The sequence below is a fragment of the Macadamia integrifolia genome, unplaced genomic scaffold (genome assembly GCF_013358625.1).
Source record: "Macadamia integrifolia cultivar HAES 741 unplaced genomic scaffold, SCU_Mint_v3 scaffold_3A, whole genome shotgun sequence".
NCBI classification, from domain to species: domain Eukaryota; kingdom Viridiplantae; phylum Streptophyta; class Magnoliopsida; order Proteales; family Proteaceae; genus Macadamia; species Macadamia integrifolia.
Genome location: NW_024870666.1, coordinates 314,680 through 331,788, shown reverse-complemented (window position 1 = coordinate 331,788; position 17,109 = coordinate 314,680). Strand labels below are relative to the sequence as shown.

The window sequence follows — 17,109 nt, the reverse complement described above, 5'->3', positions numbered from 1 at the left end:
TATATCCTTTTTTCAACTGCTTTTTATATTTCGCAAATCTAAGAATCATTTGCAACCAAGAACGGAAGGATATGATTCCAGGCATCAAGCAAAGAAACAATCAAGCAGAAAAAGTGGGACCTTCAAGGTATGTCTTCCCCTGGACCAAAAAATAGAAATTGATCGAATCCAACCTTGCCTTTATTCCCCCTTTGGGGACAGGGCACCCAACCAAATCCCTCTGGATTTCCTCCTCCATAGTCAAGAACATCCATTGATCAACTCAGCCAAGGATCTAAAGACATGTAAACTGAAATTTGGCAGAATCTTTAAAATTGAAAAGCAATCAAAGGACGAGGGTAGAAGTGATTTAGTTAGGTGCACCACAATGGAAATGGGTCACAATTTTCTAAAGATTACACTGGCATGCATCTCATAGAGAACAGATGTCTGACAAATTAGAAGCAAAAATAAAATAAATTTAAACATCAACACCTTTAGACGATTATGAAAGGTAAAACGTCCCCCAACCCCACACTGCATTTGCTATCTAACGAGGCGATGTACACTTCTTTCTTAGAATTGTTTCCCTACAAAATAATAAATAAATAAAAAAAACCTAACTATACAATGGGCAGTTAAGAGACCATATCAGCATTGAAGGCGGATAACTAGAAAAAAAACAACCGATTCGCCTTTGAATATGCCCCAATAGAACCTTATCTCATGCTCCCTCCAGTCATTCTGTTTTCTTGAGTATCAGAAGTTTAGTGCGACCTGGTGTCAACGTCAGTCACCTAGGAGGCTGTTCTGATGACTGACTATTCAAAGCTGAATTTGAGGGAATTGAAGGGAGGTTTCCATTCTCTTGAGGCAGCAGGCCACCCCATTTTGGCTCTGTGTCAGATGGCTCAACGACATGAACTGCACCATCACTCATACCCAGGGCAATTTGATTAGGTTCAGATGGGTGGGCTGCTATCACCATAGGACAGACACTGCTGCTGCTGCAAAATCAATGCAATAATACAATCAATTAAATTCAGAAATGAGGAATTATGGCTATCTTTGGTGGCAAAGAGAAGAAAACAAAACAAAAAAAAAATAGAATCTAAAAAAGAAAGGAAAAGAGAAGAAATGAAATGAAATGGTGAAAAAATAAAAAAAAGTATGTATGTTTGGTTACTATTAGAAGAGAAGAAAAGAAAAAAAAAATTATATTTTCTCATGTTTTCTTGTGTTTTTGGGAAGATTTTTTTTTTTTGGAGAAAAGAAAACTTCAAAAATTAAAAAACTGAACCTTCTCCTGGATGAGGACATACCTAGCACAGAAATTTTTAAACTAAGATTGTATTTTTTTTCTTTTCTTTTCTTCTCTTGGCTACCAAACATAGCCTAAGAGTTTCAAAGGAAACAAACGGATGGAAAAGAAAAGGCAAAAACAAAATAAACATAGAAACGTTGAGCATTTGTTGGGTGGTTTAGTTGGCTGAGCAATCCTCCCAACATCCAACCAGATGGTAGGTTTAGCAAAGGTACAAATACAGGATCTTTGATCAACCAGCATGACAACGAAATTTCAGTAGTACTATAAAATGATATCTCGAGATTCGAAATGCATCCGCAAACCTTTCCATTTAGCATACCTAGCAGGGGAGGAAGGTATGTAGGCAGAGGAAGCAATCCGACAGCGGAGCCTCAGACTATCAGCATCAAACACTCCAACAGCGCCATCACAAAACCCAGTGTACACCAGCAGACCATCACAGGAATATATTGCAGTTGAAATGGGTGTAGAGAGCGCATCTCTTGGATACCACTGCAAGTAAATATTTAGACATAACAAAATCTTACCGACCAACACATCCAGGATTATTTTAAAAAGAACAAAAAGACCATGTTCGGGTAGGTCTTCTCTCTCCCAGGGTACACCTTGTTATCAACTTGTGTTAAGAAACCAGACTGACCATACTAGACATAAATATTGGAATATTCATCCTTTAAGGGTGTGTTGTCTCCATATGTATTGTCTATTAGTGTTTTAAAGGTTCCTCAATGCAAGGCAGTTGATAATCTTAGTTGAGTTGACTTAGTTCATCACTGCCTAAGAATGAATTTTGCCCAGGCAATTGCCAAAAAAATGATGCTTTTTTTTCCGCCTTATTAAACCTATCATATGTATTGATTATTCAATTATTTCAATAAGTTGTATATTTTATCTTTTAACTTTGCTCTTTTTTTTTTTTTTAAATAGTTTTCCTTTCCCACTGGCCTATATAGCCTACCCATGTAACTCCAACTCAATCATGCCGTCTGTTGAGCAGTGCAACTACAGCTCTCTCTGCTTTGATCCCATTTTATTTATCAATTCACTTACCTTTTCTCATGTGCACTAGAATATGATGGCAGTGATTTGTGAGTGCCTAATATGTTTTCCACATTAAATGGAAACTTTTCAATTAACCCATAACCAGTCAGGTCATCAAACATTTTTTTATATGAAGACAATGGAAAAGTTGATGCCTGGACAATGGTTTCAAGAACACCTGCGCAAGGCACTAAGGATTGTAATCCCTAGACTGAGGACAAAAAACCCATGATTTCAATTTAGAATAAGATCAAATAAAAATTAGTAGAAGAGGCAACCCAACCCTGCTAAAATCAGCTATTAGGTCTGGCATCTGCATACCAGCTCAAATTCAAAACCCTGAAGCACCAAATCAAGTGGAATGATGGGATTATTCGCTAGAAGAGGGAGCATATAGCTAAGAGATTACATTGGAATTCAAAAACTAGATTCAAAGTGAACCATATACTTACCGAACGCATGCATTCAAGCTTGCTGTCATAGATGGCAATTTGGCTCTCATGAACAACCAATAGATGAATTTGATCATTATGGAACTGGACTTTAGTCTCTCCAACAAGCGGGCCCGAGCGACCAGCTGGTGCTTGTATAAACTTTGATTTCCTTTTTTCCCATCCATCGGTGCTCCAAACACATAGCTGCAATTTATTCCATCAAAAGTTATTGACTGTTAGTTAAGAATATCCAGAAATTAAATAATACTGAATATAGAGTATACAGTACTGCTGACAAATAAATCATGATATATTTTTATTCTCCTCATAAAACCCATGCAAGACTTCATTTCACTTTCTAAAGACAGGTGGCTTTAAAAGATAAGGAGTGTATTTTATCAATGAATACCTGTACATCAGCTGCAGAAGATACAAGTATATTCAGAGTCTGGGAGAATGCAAGACCAGTGATTCGTTTTTGGTGACCCTTGAGCTTGGTTTTAACCTGCCAGATTGTAATTAAAAGTCAATAACCTTCCATAACAAAGTAGGCAGAAGGAACCAGGGTGTTGATTTCATAATCAGAAATTAGCGGGTCTAAAATGATGACACCAATGATCACAAATAACAGAAGAATAAGTCGGACGATAACAGAAAACCAGGCCTACTATATTTTTTATGTCACAAATTAAAGCGCTAAGAAAAAGCGTATTAGCTGATTTTGTACACACAGAGACACAACAAAAAAGGCAAAATTGTTCCGATTTATCATCTATTATATTCTCCGAATCCTTGCCCCATTGAAGGCCAAAATATGACATTAACCTTTGCTTAGCTAGCAACAGCATAGGTTGATCCACATATTCGTGGACCAGATACAACAAAATTATGCAAGGGCATCAGATAGAAGATTATGAATATAGCTAGCCATCAATAGTATATCATCAAACCATAATATGTTCTGCCCAACATGAAATAATGAATCTACTGCATTTAATGACATGAACAGGGCAGAAACATCACCTCATCAATCCGAACATTATATATCTGAATGGTAGTATCTTCCATTCCTATGGCTATGATGTTATTGTCCTGTGGGTGGAAAGCAAGGAATGTGGCTGCAGGAGGTGGGGGCATGAACGTTGTCATGACCTGAGACACCAAGGGTTTTGTTCAGTTACTTTGCTATATTTACAGAATCAAAGCAAAATAAAGCAAATGAAAATATGCAAAATAGATTCGAAGTCACAAAATAAGAGACAAAGGAAGGAAAACAAAGGCTGACCTTAAATGTCATCATATTAAACAAAGAAACCTTCCCACCAGAAGCAGACATGACATAAGAATCATTCTTGGATAAAGCGATGCATGCAGCCGACTCTTCAGCGGGGTTTGCATCGCTGACATCATTAGTCATGAGAGTTCCATTTGTAGGCTGCCACAACTGAGGCGCAACAGATGCAGTGGACTAAAAAGTACAAGGTGTTAAAAAAATATTGCATTTTTAATAAAATAGTCAAATAGATAATCTCGGAATGCCCACTTGACAAAGAACCAACCTTTCCAGATGGATTCCGTTCAGTACGTTGCCATTTCCAAAGCTTATGGACAGCATTGGAAGCAAGAGCCAACACAGCTAGCCCAGAGTTCGTGTATATCAGCCTTACAACCTGCCACTCATGGATTATGTACACAAGTTCCAAAACAGACGGAACACAGCAGTGCAGTTGAAATCCAACATGACACAAATGAAAAAAACCTTGTTCAAAAAATCCCAAGAAAAATAAAAAGAATACTATCTTCTGAAATAAAACTAGTAGTAGTAAACTGCTTGTCAAGAGAGTTCCAACAACCTGGTAATACATGATTCATTGTTATGACATTGCAAAACCATGTAATGTGGTGGCTTAAAGCTACCAATGGCAACTCAATTACTCTCTGCACATAAACTTCCATGTGCAAATGAATAACATCAAGTACATGGTTTTCTTGTAAATATTTGCAACATTCAGAAAGCATCAAGATAAAGAAGTCATGGATTTACCTCACCAGAAACCAGTCCAAACAGATGAACTAGGTTCAAGCTTTGGCAACATAATATGCTTTCCAGTATTGGAACAATCCGACCCCAAGGGACACTGATGCAGAATCTTCGTGGAAAGAAGACGAACCTGCTGTTTGGTTCACTTGTGAACCAGTTTCTGGGTCAACCAGGTCCTACAGTTCTGCAGTTCTAGTTCCAAAAGAATTTCCAATCGTGGGGCTTACTTAGGGCACTACCTTCATTATTTAACTGCTTTTATTTTGTTATAGTAGCTGGCTGGATTAAGAACTCAATAAGTCCAGCCACAGTAGTTTCTTTTATTCATTTTCATAGTCAGTTTATAACTGCGCATGGTTTGCACAAGGAAGTATCCTTCACAGTTTGGGCTTATTTTTTCAGAGTTCGAGTCAGTTAAGGATCCTCCAAGCAGCCTGCGGCCTTTGGGTTCATTGCTTTTTTTTTTTTTTTTTTTTGGGTCTGTAATTCGGACTACTCTTGTGAGATTCAATAGTTTAAGAGCAAATTTCACTCTCCTCCCCTGACGTTTCTGTTTATTATACTCCCCTCCCTTTGAAGTTTAAAATTACATAACGCTCCCTTTGATGTTGTAGATTCTATCAATCGTACCCACACCGTTAGTTGCCCACTGTTAAGTGATGACGCGTGATGTAGAATTTTATTTTAAATCCCAAAATACCCTTACCTTAACCAAGATTACATGTTTGCCCTTACCAAGTTTCATCTTCTTCCTTCGTTGAGGGTGGACCTATCTTCCCAATCTGGCTGGGATGCAACCTCCCACATCGTTGTTGGCCATGACCAGTACTGAGACAAGAGAGTTGCCCAGATTTTGAGGGATGCCTAAGCGGAACCGATGCATCGAGGTCCTTGTCGAAGAGCTGGGAGGGAATAGAAACCAATTACAGACTAAAACCAGTCAAGAACATCTCTCTTACTAGGCTGGTTGTGGTTGCTGCGGCAGTGACTGCAGAAATGCTGGTTGCTCCCCACCTTGCCAAGCCCAAACGATGTCCTTAAGAGAAGGCTTCAATCCCAGGTTACAGAAATTCTGGCAGTCCAACATATCCCCTGCCGATTTCTTCACTACCACCATATGAAACAAAGGTGTAACCTCAAAGATCTCAGCTTCTATCTCTAACTGCCCCTTCTTCCCTTCCTCATTCCCCTGCAACTTCACCAACCCATCCTTCTTCACCTTAAAGGTTGTGCAATCTCCAATTTTGACACAATCGTCAACGTGAACCGAGACTGATTTCTGATTTCCATCCTTCTCAAATAAGCCAGATAGGTCGAACCCCATTGACCGAGGTCCAACTCGAAGAGCAGTTTCATACGGCGGAAAGTGTCAGGGACGGAGCCACAGAAGTGGTTCGAGGTGAAAGAGGGGGAGATCTATGAGGAGGCCTAGCTCAGGTGAGAGGAAACCTGAAATGTCGGCATGATTAAGATCAATACCAACCACCACTCGCATGGAAGATTTGAAGGGGGATTGATGTAGATAAGCCACTTAATGGACTTATCATATTGCAAATAAACCTTGGGTGGGTTATGTATGTGTTGGGCCTTTGATCCCATGGGTTTTATTTGTAATGGGTCATTTTAATGGGCCTAAAATATGGATAGAAAGTAAGAAAACGGGATTTATATTCAGTGCTTTTATTTAAGTTGTTTTAATTTAATAAAGGCCCATTGGGCCAATCGATTGTAATATCATATATGGACTATTTGTTAGTCAATCTTACTCCATATTAAAATTAGAAGTCTAGTCCTAGTTGTAGTAGGTGTCTAGTCCTATTTGGAAACTAACTCCTAGTCAATGTATGATTGTAATTCTGCCCTCTTTAAATAGAGAAGCCTATGCACTGATATTTCTTAGACTTGAATGAATAAATTATTGAGTGCATACTCTTTAGCTGGAAAGCTGTTATTGAGAGGTGTGATACCCAAAACCTAAGGGGTGAAATACCCATTCCTTTATTCTCTTTCACCCTTCTCAACCCCCCATCAGTTCTATTCTTCTTTTATATTTTATTTTGTCCCCTATTTACTGTTCTAATTTACGGCTACTGTAAGCATATCAGACTTGCCAAAAACACCAGAAATCAGAATCAGCGAGCTTGGAATCTTGGGTTTTTGAGAACTGCGATCTCTCTCCTCTTCCCCATGCTGAGATCAGATTGGAGGGCTACTATTGGGAGGTGTTCGGGGGTGCTATAGGACCAATCAGTCCTCTTCTTGACTCTGTCCAAGTCGATCAGATTGCTGGTTCTGCAGAATCTTCTCAGATTCTCTCTCCAAGGCCAAAAATCAAGAAACTGAATAACTTTCAATCCAGGCATTAGAAGTCATCCAATTTTGGAGGTTTTGTTCCAACCTACAAGACATACAATCGACCCCAGTTTCAGCCTCATCAGATGCCTACAACTCCAGCCGTAGGGTTATTGCATCCCATAGGGTTTGATTTTTGGGTGTCACTTTGGGATTTGTTTTGTTGGGTCTTGTGTGGGTTATTAAACTCTTGTTCTTAGCCTCTTTAATTAAGTTTTGGGACTCCAACCATGGGGGTTGTTAAGTTCTGTGGGTCATAAATCTCCACCCTGTGAGGTGCTCTTTTAATTGTATTGTTTGGGGTATACTTGGGGGAGTTAGCTTCTTGTAATCTACTCCTAAGCTTCTTGTAATCTACTCATACATTAAGTGGTATCAGAGCTATGGCTGAAGAAAGACCCCAAATCACTCTGGAAAACATATGGAAATCCCTTCAAGCTTTGACTGCAAGGATTGAAGGGCATGATCAACAGATAGCTGAACTGAGAGAGTACTGCTACTCACTCTAACACTCAACCCAATGCTGCCCAAACGACTGTTCAGCCTACTGTCAACAATACCTATAATGTACCTAGAAAGGTCACTATGCAAGCTCGAAGGAATATACCAGTTTGTGATGAGTATGATGATTATGACTATTACCAATATCGCCAAGATGATACACAAGGTGAAATTGGAACTGAAAGAGTATGATGGAAGACACGATCCCCTCTACCATCACGACTGAGTAAACTCCTTTGCTGACTATTTTCGCTGGTATCGTTTGTCTTAAGAAAGGAAAGTCTAATTAACAATCACAAAGCTAACAGGTGGGGCTAAGGATTGGTGGAATGCTGAAGAAGACAAACTCATGCGTAGGCGCCAGATGCCTCGCAGTTGGGAAGACTTGAAGCTCATCCTCAATGAAAGGTTCTTACCACCAACCTACCGACGTCGGCTCTACGACATGTTGAATACCATCAGGCAAGGTACTATGACTGTAGAAGAATATGCTAATCGATTCAATGAATTGCTTTCACGAACTGGTGCCTATAAAGAAGAAGAACTACTCATATCCCATTTCAAATTGGGATTAAGGCATGACATTCGTGAGAATCTTAGTGTGATCGAAATACCCTCCATGAATACTTGTATTAACAAATCCTTAGAGGCAAAGGACTTGCTCAAGTCAACTCCTCGACGCTCCTACCCTCCAGCTCATGATTCTGAGGTAAACATAGCTAGGGAAAAGGCAACCATTGCTCCAAGCGACATCCCACCAACCACGTTAGACAAGGGGAAAACACCTATGACTTATAAAGGAGAAATCAAGTGTTTCCATTGCAGAGGTTTTGGTCACGTTGCCAAATTTAGCCCTTACCGACTGAACACCGACTCTGTCATTGCTAGACTTGAAGCCAATCCAAATATGTTAGTATATGAATCACAACTTGATGATTGGATGGCCAATACCACCACTGAAGACAAAGAGGAAGGTGATGAAGTTGGAAGGTGAAACGGATGATCATGATACATATATTTTAAACTTCATTACATACACGAATGAGGACACAAGCACTAACGAGGAACTTGAAGAGCCTATAATCAAAGAAGAGCAAGTAAAGGACATGCTAGAAGATGACCTGATAGATACATCTGAAGACCTTAAGGTTGAGCATATGGAATTCGTCATCCCATTAAAGTATCTTGAAGATCGAGCTCCTCACATTCTAGACTACATCTTTATTATCAAAGAGCTACCTAAATTTTTCTACGACGTGAAGAGGGACGTACATCAAACTACAATCACACTCACTCTACAAAATTCAGGGACGAATTTTTTCTAATAGAGGGCAAGTTGATGTAAATAAACCACTTAATGGACTTATCATATTGCAAATAAGCCTTAGGTGGGTTATGTATGTGTTGGGCCCATCGATTGTAATGTCCTATATGGACTATTAGTTAGTCAGTCCTACTCCATGTTGGAGTTAGAAGTGTAATGTCCTATATGGACTATTAGTAGTCAGTCCTACTCCATGTTGGAGTTAGAAGTCTAGTCCTCATTCTATTTGAAGTCCTAGTTGTAGTAGGTATCTAGTCCTATTCAGAAACTAATTCGTAGTCAAGGTATGATTGTAATTCTGCCCTCTTTAAATAGAGCATATGCACTGATATTTCTTAGGCTTGAATGAATAAATTATTGAGTGAATACTCTTTAGCTGAAAAACTGTTATTGAGTGGTGAGATGCCTAAACCTGAGGGGTGAGATACACATTCTTTTATTCTCTTTCACCCTTCTCAACCCCCCCATCAGTTCAATTCTTTTATATTTTATTTTGTCCCTTATTTACTGTTCTTATTTACGGCTACTGCGTGCCTATCAGACCTGCCAGAAACACCAGAAATCAGAATCGGCGAGCTTGGAATCTTGGGTTTTTGAGACCTGTGATCGCTCTCCTCTTCCCCATTCTGAGATCTGATTGGAGGGCTACTGTTGGGACGTGTTCAGGGGTGCTATAAGACCAATCGGTCCTCTTCTTGACTCTGTCTAAGTCGATCAGATTCCTGGTTCTGCAGAATCGTCTCAGATTCTCTCTCCAAGGTCAGAAATCAAGAAACTGAATAACTTTCAATCCAGGCATCAGAAGTCATCCAATGTTGAAGGTTTTGTTCCTACCAACAAGACCTACAATCGACCCCAGTTTCAGCCTCATCAGATGCCTACAACTCCAGCCGCAGACCTGCCAGAAACACCAGAAATCAAAATCGGCCAGCTTGGAATCTTGGGTTTTCGAGACCTGTGATCTCTCTCCTCTTCCCCATTCTGAGATCTGATTGGAGGGCTACTGTTGGGAGGTGTTCAAGAGTGCTATAGGACCAATCGGTCCTCTTCTTGACTCTGTCCAAGTTGATCAGATTGCTGGTTCTGCAGAATCTTCTCAGATTCTCTCTCCAAGGTCAAAAATCAAGAAACTGAATAACTTTCAATCCATGCATCAAAAGCCATCCAATTTTGGAGGTTTTGTTCCTACCTGCAAGACCTACAATTGACCCCAGTTTCAGCCTCATCAGATGCCTACAACTCCAGCGGCAGGTATTGCTACATACCCTAGCCGCAGGGTTATTTTATCCCATAGGGTTTGATTTTTGGGTGTCATTTTTGGGATCTGTTTTGTTGGGTCTTGTGTAGGTTATTAAAATCTTGTTCTTAGCCTTTTTAATTAAGTTTTGGGACTCCACCCATGGGGGTTGTTAAGTTCTGTGGGTCATAAATCTCCACCCTGTGAGATGCTCTTTTAATTGTATTGTTTAGGGTATACTTGTGGGAGTTAGCTTCTTGTAATCTACTCCTACATTAGGGATTAGGAGCAGTAGACACCAGAGTAGGAGCAAATGTTGGGGCAGAACCAATTGCCGGTGAAGTTGAAAGTGTCAGAGAACATGGAGGACTTCCATGTCTAGAGTGCAATGTAGCCATTGCGAAGCCTTGGGTTCTCGAAGCTGAAGGAAGGTGGTGGGTTGACGACCAACGCGTCCCATTCAACAGGGGAAATGACTAACGAAGTTTGGATGAGAAGAGTAACAACAACGCAGCAGCAGAAGACGAAGAGACAAAGAGGTAGCAGAGGAGCAGGGTAAAAATGTCATTTGACATGTAACCCTTAACAGTGTTAACAATACAAGGGACGGAAGTAATTTTAAATTTCGCAGGGAGGAGAGTGTAATAAATAGAAATGCCAGGGGAGGGGAGTGAAATTTGCTCAAAGTTTAATGCTGTAGATTCAGTGGTGGGGCTCTAGTGGGATGCCAAGCCTGGATCAGGTGGATCCGCTGGTCAACCTATCTATCCTTCTATCTATTCTTCACCTGTAATCATCTACAGGACGGTTCTCACTCACTTTTCACCTCCAAATGTTGGTTCTATCTCTTCTTTTGATTCTGTTAATGATATCTAATCTGTTACTTCAGTTCTTCCATTGTTATTCTTCAATCCTCAATCTGGAACAAATCCTACTTTAAAAACTTATCTTTTCAATAGAATACTATAATCCTGAATCAAGAATCATTCTCTAAATCCTGTTTTCTGAACTGATTTTCAAAATCATATAATCAGAATTCAGATTACTATTAAGGATTCTTATTACTACCAATACATTAAATCTGATCCTCATTTGATTCTGGTTTGCTACTTGAGAGTACTGCCATCAATTTGCTGTTATGATTTTTCTAATTTTGGGATCTTGTTTCTACCCAATTTCTTCATAATTCAAACTTAAAGCTTGTTTTCTTTTCCTGCTTCTGATTCCAGCATATGTAGTTGTTCAACTAATTAAATCAGATTACTGGAATTCCAAAGCCTGCAATCAATCAGAGTTTGATCTTAATTATCAGTCTCCTCACTCTAGTAGGATTCCTCAAGAACACTGAATCCAAACAATTCTTAATCAAACTTTGTGGAATTGTTCCTCTTGCTGAGTAGGACATTCGAACAGAATCCTTTGCATACCATTTATTTGATTGTGTTATCAAAATTCTCTTGAAACCGATATTGGTATCAATATAAGGATCTGGAAAAATCAGGGATTCATACCCTAATCTGTTGGGCGTTTTAGGATCCCATTAGGCACACACAAACCACGTTTCTCATTGATTAATAAGTATTAGCTTTAACGCAAAAAGCAATCTTTTTCTACAATGGAACATGATAACTCATCATGGATTTACAAGGCTAGAATTCCATTAGCCATTAATGAATGCTACAACACAATTCATTATCGCCATACAAAGTCAAACATCAACAGTTCATTGCTATATCATACCTTGCCTGTAGTCATGGTATCAGGAAGCCGTAAAGCTTTTAGTTGAGCTGAATCGACAATATCAGGCAATCTCCAGCTCTTAACCTTGTCAACTTCTTCTGTAACTCTTGGTTTAACATCTGGTGTTCGACTGCTGTCCATAGGACCCTGCGATTACCGCCACCATCAAAACCCAAAGACTCCAGATTGAACAAACATTTACATGTAACTAGAAAAAGGCAGACACTTACCAGACTAACAATAGATACTTGAGGTGGGATTCTATCAGGACGATCCAATGGGGAAGCTAATGCTGTAGAAACATTGCCCACAGGGCCCAGTGCATTTACAATTGGGGGCTGCAAAAGACGGGCAAAAATTTTAAGAACGAGATAAAATAAGATGTCACAACCTAACATTGGAGATGCAGAAATCCATTCACCAAGAAACTACACTTGTGTATGACCACAGATAAGTTACAAGGAAAAAATATTAAATAATGAAAGATTAGGCAATATAACATTAAATCTACAGAAACACATTCATCAAAAGCATAAGTACATTTAAAAAGATTAATACGTAATTAAAGAACAATGGAAGAAAAAGAAGAAGAGATACTACCTTCGTGTTGATTGGCTCAGAAGGACCTCGAGTCCCCTCAAAAGTCCTACTTTCCAGCATCCTCACGAGGCGCTGTCCATCAGTGTTTGCCAAAATTTTGATTCCATTGTCACTTGTTGTAACTGCCAGCAAAGACCCTTCCTTGTTGAATCTCAGCCTAGGGCTCGCCTGCAATTACAAATAACATGTCTAAACAAATGAATAGCTTATCTAGGATCCAGCTTTATGTGCTTATGTGAAATTAGAGTGAGTACAAACAGGCAATCCTCCCTCAGCTTCAGCAGTCGTTAACAAGTTGGTATTGTCCATATCCCAAAACTTGATCATAAATTCATCACCAGCAGCCAAGAAACGGTTCCTTGTCGTGTCAAACTGGACAACACCTAATGATCGCTTTCTGAAACCAGAATACTTCCTTTTGATAGCTCCTTCACTCTCATTCCACTCAACCAGATGGGAATCGCCTTCTTTACTTGTTCCACATGAGAAGAGCCTATAATAACAGATGGTAAAAGAGTATACAACAATGGATAACAAAGCAGCCAAAAGGGACCAGACAGGTATGGCAGCAACTACACAAAGGAGTTCGATAAAAGACAATACTTAATTCCAGTTGAGTAACTCTTGAAACTTGCCATAAATATAGAACATGACAAAGTAGAATCCACTAATACATGTTGGGGCGAGCAAGAGTTTCACCTGGTCCCATCTGCACTATATGACATTGTGGTGCACCAAAGGCCAGGAGCATCATAGTCCACTCTAGATCCCAAACAATCATAGAGCCATGCTTTAATTTTTCCATCAATAGCAGTAGAGAAAATAAACTGCATGCAAATATATATTGAGTCAAGTTTTAGAATACAGTGATGGAGAATGAGCTCTGTGAGTCAACCCACTGCCCACTAATCAAAGACAACCTCCACTTAACCCATCAAAGAGAGCTCAACAGAAGAACAAGCTAAGTAAGAAAGCCTCCGAGGCACCAAATCCTAGTGAGATACCTGGATATTCTCCTTATAGTGTGGGCAAACAGAATAAACAGGAGTTTCATGGCCCTCAAATATATATTGCCTACGTCCTGCTACAGCATCCCACACCTGTAACAAAATGTGCTACTTGAGGATAGCTCTTTTCTCCCCTCCATAAATCATTAAGGCATTCAAAAATGTAAGGCATCCAAAAATGATACCTTGATTGTCTTGTCATCACCACAGGTGACAATACATAGTTGTTTGTTAGGATGAGCAAAAGCAATATCATTAACACCACCAATATGAGCATCAATCTACAAAACAGAACAAGAATGAATAAATTATATGTTGCCACTACCAGAGCAATATAAAATTCCTCCCAATACAGTTTACCTCCAAATGCTGTCGCAACTCTCCAGTAGGGCTGTAAGTGTATATCTGTACAATATGCTTTGAAAAGGCAACACCTAAGACACACAAGTTCACCAAATGGATCAATTAACCACTACACCACGTCCAGGAGAACGGAGCAAATTTTGTAAACAAGAAAAAGTCATAGGTGAACGTGGGGACAAGAAGAGTTTGTTCTGTACCAAGAATGGATCCATCTGGACCCCAAATGCAACGATTCACAGATATTATCGCATCTTTCATCAATGCTGTCTGGAAAGTTTACAAGGATAAATTGTCAAAAAGCATAAGTATTCTGATTTTCTGGATCAGAAACATATCTGGAACTTCAAGGATGCATATTACGAGATCTAGACAATAAAATTACAATTTCCAAGCAACAATACCTGCAGAGGCATTGAGCAGGCAGAGACATCCCAAACTTTGAAGGGTTTATGTGCTAGCCTTTCTCGAGATCCAACTTCCCAAATAGCGATCTCACCAACATTTGTCCCAACTGTAAGACATCATTGAAAAGAACCACAAAGTTTAGGAATTCAAACCACAAAATTATGTTGCGCTTAAGAAATCAACAGTTGCCAAGGCTAACACATTTTAGTTGGGATTGGAACGGGAAAATTCAGTTAATAAATAACCTAGAAGAATGGTCTGCTGCTGTGGATGGAAGTCCATGCTCATGACATTAGATCCTTGGGACAGAGTCCGTGCAACAGTCCTAGGAAGGTCATCTTGTGAATAGATATTTGGAGGGTGTGTTGCACCAGAAAAGGACACCTAGAATAATGATAGACAATACCAGTTATTCAGACACAACAAAATGTGAATAAAAATCCTTACAACTGGCATATATGAAAACCAAACAACGATTCTGACCAAGGAGCAGACACAATTTTTTTTTTTTTTTTTTCTTTTAAATGGTGAACCTCAATAAGTAAACAAAGGCAACATACCTCGTCAGATTGGCCAGTACGAATGCGCTTCATCAAGTGCTCTGTATCATTTGACTGATAATCCATCCCTGGAACACTAGTAGGAGTCCTTGGATGCTTCAAATATTGAGCTGCAACTTTAAAAAAAAAATTAAAATTCTCACCCAGAATGCTCCAATTCAATGAACATCTACAAGCAGTATTCATCAAAGCCAAAGCTAGAGCATTAATGAAGAAACCCTGACCTGCAGTAGGAGGCTGGACAAGACTAGGAGGGGCTGCAGCGACAGCAGCATGAGGTAAAGAAGGGTTAGTGCTTGACATCCAACCTGCTATGGCACTAGATGGCGAAACAACTGGCTGGAATGGCTGCATAGTAAGAAAGGCTGGTATTAGTCCACGATGTAAGGTATCAAAAACTATGTGTATGCACATCAGATGCAATTTGCTTACACTATGGGAACCAATAGGAGGAAAACCGCCAGCTGGCTTGGGAATAGGTCCCACAATGGAGCTGTTAGTTGGAGGTGGAGCACGAGCACCATTGTTAGGAGCACAAGTATGGTCTGTGAAGAGCGTTTTAATATCAGGGTTCGGGCGTGGATTCTTGCACAGCTGATGCTGCCAGTTAAGACTGAAAATGCCACAGATGTAAATAATTACTAGCAGTTACAACTAAAATTAAATGAAATGAAACAAGTTGCCATTGTGGATGGCTTCCATGAACCATTGTAAATTCAAAGGCACTGGTCAAACTAACAATCAGTAATAACATGCCAAGTTTGAAGCAAACTAAATGAAGAAAAAAATTGTGGTTTAATAAACATAACCAATGAATTCACACAGCTACAACAAACACTGCAGTATGAGAAGAACATGTAACCTCTGGTTTATCAAAGTCCGCAGTCTTGAATTTTTGAAGGGAGGGAAAGTAAGCTTATCACGAAACAATGGATTTGCTTCAATAAGTTTTTTTAGTTCCATGAGCATAATATTTCGGGCTGATTTCGTGTCACCATACTTGGAAAGCTGTTCATTCTGCCTGCAGATCCAATAAAACAAGATGAAAATGAAAATACAACAAGATCACACAATGCCGACCGTCATAATTCACTATGGACCTAGTAATGAGTACCTGAAGTTTTCAAGTGTAAGCAACTGGGTGATCTCCTTGAAAAGTTCTTCATTGAAAGAAGCAAAAACCTTAAGATCCTTCACAAGAATCTCAACTGCCTTCGCCCGGTCATGCCTAGGATATAGAGAGGGGGGATGCAGCCTCTATCACCAGAAAAGTCCTTCAAAAGATGTGACAAACAAGAGGGAAAAGGAGGCAAAGACTCACCTATCAAGGGCTTCCAAATACTTTTGCTTCCTTATTTCAAAGAAAATTTTCATGGAGTACCGATTGTCCTCAACCTTAGTGAATCCGCATAAATATTTTTCAACTTCATCCCATTCTCCTGCCTGGACTTGATCCTCAAAGTGTTTCATATTGAAGAAAAAACCAGATTCTTGTTCCAACCTAGACAGTAACAGTTTAAAAGGGGGGCCCCGGGGGGGGAGAGGGGGGGATGGGGGGAAGGAAACGCACCAAGTAAGAAAACAGAGCAATTACAAATCAACTTAAACACCTTAACAAGAAAAGAACTTACTTGTGGACGGTTTCCTTGAACTTCTCCTCATCCAAGAACTGTAAAATTAAGAAGACCAGTTCCCTACTCAAGGAAGACATGGTTCCCGGTATCCCTAACCGCTCCAGTGCAAAGATCTGATATAAAGCCGACGGACAAAAACAAGGTAGAACAAACCAGACTAACTAAGCAGTTCTACTAAAATGTCACTCCAGCTTGTCACAACATCAAGACAAAACACCTTTTTCTCCGCTTCTCTCTTCCTCTGAATAATCTACTAACAAAGAAGTCAGTTATTTTCTTCCTTCTCTATCAAGCAAACACAGAGTAATGCTACTTATCTATACTGCAGCGATAGTTTCAACTGATACAGATGATATACATAACAAAACCCTAAACCCATTGAAAAAAATAACTCCATCGCTCAACCTCAACCATTCTGTTTCTTCTACAACCCGAAAAAAAAAAGATCTGAACCTGCACAACAAATACAAACCTAAGAACGAAAACCAGTAAACACTCTTTGCAGTTTGCCCCAGTCGCTATAAAGCTCTTCCCTTTCCCCTCCTCAGCATAGAAAAAAAAAAA

General features: G+C 39.6%; 1 protein-coding gene across 4 annotated transcripts; it reads right to left on the bottom strand.

The window, feature by feature from the left end:
- Positions 1–335: 335 nt before the first annotated feature.
- On the bottom strand, positions 336–17,103 carry LOC122071651 (protein TOPLESS-RELATED PROTEIN 2-like). Of its 4 annotated transcripts, none has more exons than XM_042636025.1 (25): positions 16,543–17,103; positions 16,233–16,412; positions 16,026–16,139; positions 15,774–15,932; positions 15,344–15,524; positions 15,136–15,259; positions 14,912–15,027; positions 14,597–14,735; positions 14,348–14,457; positions 14,144–14,213; positions 13,944–14,017; positions 13,769–13,864; positions 13,581–13,676; positions 13,276–13,403; positions 12,835–13,069; positions 12,577–12,744; positions 12,207–12,314; positions 11,977–12,123; positions 4,341–4,451; positions 4,067–4,249; positions 3,805–3,933; positions 3,191–3,286; positions 2,800–2,985; positions 1,626–1,798; positions 336–986 (listed from the first exon to the last, which is right to left on the bottom strand). In XM_042636025.1, exons 1-25 carry the CDS (start codon positions 16,620–16,622, stop codon positions 773–775), a joined length of 3,417 nt encoding a protein of 1,138 aa, XP_042491959.1. In that variant the 5' UTR covers positions 16,623–17,103; the 3' UTR covers positions 336–772. The 4 variants fall into 4 exon arrangements, with proteins under 4 accessions (XP_042491959.1, XP_042491960.1, XP_042491961.1 ...); XM_042636026.1 differs by having other exon boundaries at positions 336–983; XM_042636027.1 differs by having other exon boundaries at positions 14,912–15,021.
- Positions 17,104–17,109: the final 6 nt, after the last annotated feature.

What these genes read in the sequence shown, in the direction of transcription:
- LOC122071651 (XM_042636025.1), bottom strand. Translation starts at nt 16,622, where the DNA reads ATGTCTTCCTTGAGTAGGGAACTGGTCTTCTTAATTTTACAGTTCTTG. An exon ending in CTTACACTTGAAAACTTCAG is followed by an intron (nt 15,933 to 16,025) that starts GTACTCATTACT and finishes TTGGATCTGCAG; the next exon opens with GCAGAATGAACAGCTTTCCA. An exon ending in GTACTGGCCAATCTGACGAG is followed by an intron (nt 14,736 to 14,911) that starts GTATGTTGCCTT and finishes TCATTATTCTAG; the next exon opens with GTGTCCTTTTCTGGTGCAAC.